The sequence below is a fragment of the Wyeomyia smithii genome, chromosome 3 (assembly GCF_029784165.1).
Source record: "Wyeomyia smithii strain HCP4-BCI-WySm-NY-G18 chromosome 3, ASM2978416v1, whole genome shotgun sequence".
NCBI lineage: Eukaryota > Metazoa > Arthropoda > Insecta > Diptera > Culicidae > Wyeomyia > Wyeomyia smithii.
Genome location: NC_073696.1, coordinates 270206994 through 270213464, shown reverse-complemented (window position 1 = coordinate 270213464; position 6471 = coordinate 270206994). Strand labels below are relative to the sequence as shown.

At 45.1% G+C, this 6471-nt stretch overlaps 1 protein-coding gene across 1 annotated transcript; it reads right to left on the bottom strand.

Annotated features, from left to right (window-relative positions):
- Positions 1-1176: 1176 nt before the first annotated feature.
- Positions 1177-3831, bottom strand: LOC129729293 (uncharacterized). Its single transcript, XM_055687803.1, has 2 exons — positions 3800-3831; positions 1177-2416 (listed from the first exon to the last, which is right to left on the bottom strand). Exons 1-2 carry the CDS (start codon positions 3829-3831, stop codon positions 1177-1179), a joined length of 1272 nt encoding a protein of 423 aa, XP_055543778.1.
- Between the last annotated feature and the right edge of the window lie 2640 nt (positions 3832-6471).

Below are 6471 nucleotides of genomic sequence, written 5' to 3'. Positions count from 1 at the left end.
CGCAGGAATCATACCACGCGAGATTATGTCTGCAGGGTTGTCAATACCTGGCACGTGTGCCCAGGTGCAATTAGCTGTAAGGTGTTGCACTTCGGATACTCTGTTGGCGATGAACGTTCTCCAGCGAGATGGTGAGCAGCCAAGCCAGTAAAGAGTTATCATTGAATCTGTCCAAAATAGAGCCTTCACATTCAACGATGTGCTGATGTTGACCTTGTGGTACAGATGACTTAGTAGCATTGCCGATGACAGCTCTAGTCGCGGTAAGGAGAGACGCCTTTGCTTCTTAGAATCGCCAAGAGGAGCTACCTTGGATTTGGCTGCTATGAGACTTACAAAAATGTTTCCATCACTGGATACGGTTCGCAAAAAAATACAGGCTCCATAGGCCTTTTCTGACGCATCACAGAAGCCATGTATTTCGGTAACTGTCGGGGAACTGCTGGAAACCCATCGAGGAATATCAATTAATGCGAGGTCATTCAAACTGTGACGAAAATCTTTCCAATATTGTTGCTGAGTCACATCCAATTGGTCGTCCCAATTCTTTGATTTTCTCCAAAGAGATTGTATAAATATTTTTGCTATCACTACAATTGGCCCAATTAGCCCAAGAGGATCATAGAGACGAGCAGTATCCGAGAGTACGATGCGTCGAGTAATGGTTAATTCTTTTGACCATTCAGGAACGAAATAGCTAAACTGGTCGTTTATTGGATGCCACTGCAAACCCAGTGTCTTTATTGGTGTTGAATTTGAGTCTAGTGCAAGCATCGTACGCTCATCGCGCAGTTCCGTAGGTATTTTTCCCAACAGTACAGAAGAATTTGATGACCATTTACGAAGGCTAGAACCGGCAGACTGTAACAACTCTAGAAGTTGCGCACAAAGCAGTTCCCCCGTTTGCTCATCATCGATACCAGTTAACATATCGTCAACATAAAAGTCCTTAGCTAGGACAGTTGCTGCGAGGGGAAAGTCCTTTGATCCATCCTTTGACAACTGCTGAAGGCATTTGGTGGCCAAGTATGGAGCAGATGCGGTGCCGTACGTGACCGTCGTAAGCTCAAAGGTTTTGAGCGGTTGGCACGATGAATTGCGCCAGAGAATTCGCTGCAGTGGATAGTCTGAATAATGAATGCGAATTTGGCGATACATTTTTTCGATATCTGCTACTTAGACAAATCGATGCATTCGAAACCGTAGAATGATAGCCAGCAAATCGTCTTGGACGACTGGGCCTACCATGAGCGCCTGGTTCAGTGAGATACCGCTATCCGTTTTACACGATGCGTCGAATACTACTCTCAATTTCGTAGTTGTACTATCCACCTTTTCTACACCATGATGCGGGAGATAGTATGTCTTGAAATTAGGGGATGGTTCATCATCGTCAATTTCCCGCATATGCTTTAATCGATAATACTCATTGATAAACTCCGAATAAGCGCTCTTTTGTTCAGGGTTGCCATCTAGGCGCCGCTCTAGTGCGGAGAACCGACGCATTGCTATCTGCTTAGAATTTCCCAATTGGTTGATAAGTGAGGCACGTTTTGGAAGAGTGACAACGTAGCGACCGGAGTGATCGCGAGAAATAGTAGCCGCAAAATTATTTTCACATGCTGTTTCCTCGAGCGAATTAGTACTGTTTAACCAGCACGATTCAATGTCCCAAAAATGCCTGATTTGATCGTCGAGAGATTCAAAATGAGTAATATGCGCTACCATCGGTGTCGGACTTTGTATCATTCCAACCTTTCCTGAGGCTACCCAACCAAATACTGTTTTTTGAAGAATTGGTTTTTCTGGACCCAATTTCATGAATCCTTCCAGTAACAAATCGTAGTACATTTCCATTCCAATTAGAAGATCGATTGCGCTTGGTTTGTGGAATTGCGGGTCAGCTAACACGATACCAGCTGGAATCTTCCATAGTGAGCTAGTTAGACATCTGATTGGTAGCTCTCGAGTTATTCGTTTGAGAATATGACACCGAGCTTCTGAGACGAAATCTGAGCAATGGGAGCCTAACTGAACAATGACGGCATGATTCGAAACTACGACAGAATTGCCTACACCCCCAATTTCCTGATGACAGAACTGACGACGAAGTTGGAGCTTTTGTGCTAGGTTTTCCGTTATGAGACTCAGCTGAGATGCAGGATCCAGCAGTGCTCTGGCCCAATGAATGTTTTCATACGAGTCAAACGTTTTGACTATTGCTGTTTGTAACAGCACGGTAGCAGGAATGCTTCGGGAACATCCAACAAAACTTGTGGATACGAGACTGGGAACAGTGACCTTGTGCGACTGGGTTTCTGCTGACGACCCAGATGGTATGTGCGAGGAGGACTGAACTAAATTGCGAGTTTGGTTGCCTGGGGTGGATGCTGGTATGATTGCAGCAGAATTAATCCTGTTTGCGATTTTGATCGAGAGTGTGAGCGATCATTCGAAGACTGGTGGAGCATAGTGTGGTGTTTTTGGTTACATACTCTGCATGTACTAGATGAGCAATTACGAACTATATGGGAGGACGAGAAGCAATTTATGCATAGATTTTTCCTTTTTACTTGATCAAAGCGTTGCGAAACCGATAGGTTTTGGAAAACATCACATTTGAATGCTGAATGCGGAGATTTTGAGCAGAAGGGACATGAAGTGGTTGAGGTAGTAGTAACTGCGTGGACTGTATTGAATTTTGGCTTTAATTGACGAAACTGCTCCGCTTTGCAAGAATCTGAGCGAGATTTAGACGGTGTTAACGATTGAAGCACCGTAAGATGTGTACGTAGAAACGTGATGATGTCGTTGTATTTTGGCACTTCGGTTGACTTGTGAAGGCTTTCCCATTGTTTAAGCGTTGACGAATCTAAACGGCTGCAGACCATGTGTGCTAACATAACGCTCCAACCATCTGTTGGAATATTCATTTAATCAATCATACAAAGATTTCGCTCAAAATCATCTATCAAACGCATTAAGGATTCATAACACTCACGTTTCATCGGTTTGATTGAAAATAATGAATCAATATATGTTTTCACTACAAGTTTTTTATTGTCGAAACGTTTTTCTAAAATCTGCCACGCGACAGGATAGTTGGCAGCTGAAAGCTCCACTGATTCAATCACCTTCCTGGCATCCTTTGTCAATGATGCGATCAGATACGAAAATTTATCTATTTGTGACAATTGGGGGTTGGAATCGATAAGCGATTTGAATGTATCACGAAAACTGATCCATTCCGAAAGAGAACCGTCAAAAATCGGAAGCTTTACTTCAGGAAGCTTTACTCGCGACAGAGAACAATTAACATTCGCTTCATTCTGTCTAGCACTGGCAGGAATCGCTAATTGGACGCCTGCATTAGACTCACGAATCTGATTTGTAATAAAACTATATGCCATAACGTAGTCTAATTCAAAGTTTTGACGAATAATACGATTAGCTTCCTCAATCACACGTTGCCCCTCTTCATCGGTATCTGGTACATTGGAGCCATCATTTATTAGTTCGATCTGTAGGCGGTTGGACTGGAAAACAGTGTACAAAGAGTCCGCGCGTTGCTTCCATCCCTCTAATTGTCCTCTATCACGCTCTGCATTATATCCTTCGACAAAACGCTTCAAATTGGCCAGCGTATCCAAATAAAATCGCTCTTGGCGAGAAAGTGTCCTCAGTGGCGGCGTAATTTCTCAACAAGCTCGATGGAAGCAATTCACGTGGCGGGCGAATAATCAAAACCGTACGAATAAAAGCGTATGCAACCAAATATCTTTTCGCATGTGGTACTTACAGCATCCAGCTACCAGGGTAAACCATGCGCATTGTGTCTCAAAGTCCTATTGTCTCTCGGCACAATGCAGGTCCAAGCTAAGCTGATCTTTCTCGGCGTACTAGCAAGATGAGTGGCCTTTCTCCTCGTGGTTTGTAGATTCACATGTATTTCGTGATCTTGTCACGGCACTAACGAGACCGCCAAATGGTCTTTCGCGCACTTACGAACGACAGCAAAATTGTATGACGGTACGGAACGATGAAGCTCGTTTCACGTTTGTTCGATGCGTGATCGATAGCACGCGACGATATCAGTTTCACATCGACGTTGCAGCGAAATTAGAACGAAAACTACCGATAATTATCGCCGTTGTTTAGAAATATTATACCGGCGATCCGGCTCGAAGGACCAGAAATGATTGCGCGACGGACTTCGCTGCTCGGATGGAATGTGAAATTGTTGAATTTTCTAAGACTCGTTTTACTGAACACGATTATATTTGACCGAAATTCTTCTGCTTAAAAAAGCCCGGAGATGTGTATCTATGTGATAATTTATTTCAACTGAACTCTCGAAAGAGCTGCGTATGGCTTATATGTACATTCAACTGACAAAGATAGGCGACAGCCTATTCAGAACGACTTCTCTCGCTATCCGAAAGCTAGTGATAAGGAAGGTATAGTTTCTAGTGCGATCTGCTGAGTGAGCGAGATCGATATTTCGTAATCTTTAGTACTAATCCTATTATATATTAGGGATGCTCGAACAAATGGGTTGATGTTCAAAGAGCTAAGTAGCTAGAAGTAGTAAATATTGCAAGGAAAAAGTTCATCTACTAAGCACGCTTAAACCCAGTTGCGTCTATCCTCCAACAGTTCTAACATAAACAGTAAGCAACAACTTTCGTAAACGGGTAGGCACAATGTGTTTCTTTCCACCCTGATTATAGGGTGCCCAGACCTCAGACGCATATTTCAATAACAGCCGAACAGTTGCACAGTATAGAACTTTCAGGCAGTAAACGTTTTTAAACTTCTTGGCAATACAAAACGGGAATTCTAGCTGCGGCGAGGCTTTCGAAACGATGTATGCAACATAACTTTTGGTATGCACTTTCGCCTCAAAACGCTCCCTGAAGCTTCTGGGCGTTATGATCGACGACAAGCCCACGTTCGGGAGCCGATTATACCTGCCAGAAAGCTTCCATGGCTGTGGCTGCGCTATCTCGCATGATGGCAAACAGCTCGGCGGTCCGTAGCAGCAGGCGCAAAGTCCTTGCTAGCGTGACTACGGTTCGGGTACGCCGAGTCTCCTATGTGCCCTGCTTGTACGGGCGCGGAAGAAAACGCGGAGCATGTGTTCTTCACATGTCCGCGTTTCAAGCGGATACGGTACGAAATGCTGGCAATAAGTGGGACGGACACCACGCCAGAGAACATCGTGCGTAGGATGTGCGAGAATAGGGAAAGCTGGGATGCGGTCATCACGGCAGCATCACAGATCGTTAGTATTTTGCAGGGCACCAATCGACGGGAAACCATCGACGTGCCCCAGTTAGTTAACGGTTAACTAACTGGCCTGTATAGGCTGCTCTGCTACCCGTAGAGGTAAGTGCACAAAGCACGACTGGCCCTCTCTCTGAAGTAATGCCTAACGGCGGTCCCGGGGAGACCAAGGGCTTTAGCTGTTCAGCTTAAGGTTGCTCAGCATGGGTAAAAGCAGGGTCCCGTTGGCAGAGCTGCATGCCACCACGGGTCGACGTGTGGCGATTGTCGAGGGCGCACAATACAGATGTGACCACTGACAGTACCTAACAGTCCCGGACCAGCAGCGGGAGGTCGCCTAGGGGTGGTGAGTGTCGAACCACGGACAGTCGACTCCTCGCAAAAGCCACAAGTACCCGGAAGCACCTCTGACGGAGCGAATAGAGCCGCTCCCATCACCTAAAAGCACTAACCCGCCCATTGGGACTGATGCCAGTAAGGTCCCGATTATGGCAATTGGCAGCGTAGTGAACGGATACGAGCTGGATCTCGTAATGGTACCGCGTCCTCGGGCTGGCACCTGCATCGAGCTCCTTTAGTAAAGTCGTGTGACAACGGCTTGAAACGGCGAGGTGGTACCCGGTGCAGGGGTCTCCGTCCCATAAATCCTGGCAGGCCTTTCAGCACATTCCGAGTCTATTGTCTGGTGGGAATCAGACAGGAGTAGGATCAGATCAGATGGTTGTTCCTGACTTGCGCTAGTCGGTGGAGTCATAGTTGCTCATAAGGCGCTATGACTGCTTACCCAAGCCATGACTTCACTGCTTCGGCATAGTCCACCATGGGACCACCCAAGCAACAATTAAAACATAATAAAAAAATAAATTGTGATCATATGTTGCACTAATGAAATTCCGAGGTATTAAGAAACATTTTTTGTTACTACGATGAAATTGTAAAGAAACAAGCAACAACTAAAGTTGCATCGCTGCTTCAAAAATCTTCACATCAACAACGTAATTCGCGAGGTTGGATTTGTTGTTGAAACGTGTAAACGGCATTTGAAAACTTAACCTTCACTGAATAGATCTAGTGGGTGGAGCATATAGGTTGCCAACGTGATGCTTGCGAGATACAAAAAACAAACACACAAAAATACTTCTAAAAGTTGCTGTCATGTTCTGAAGCCATGTAACAGCAACTTTT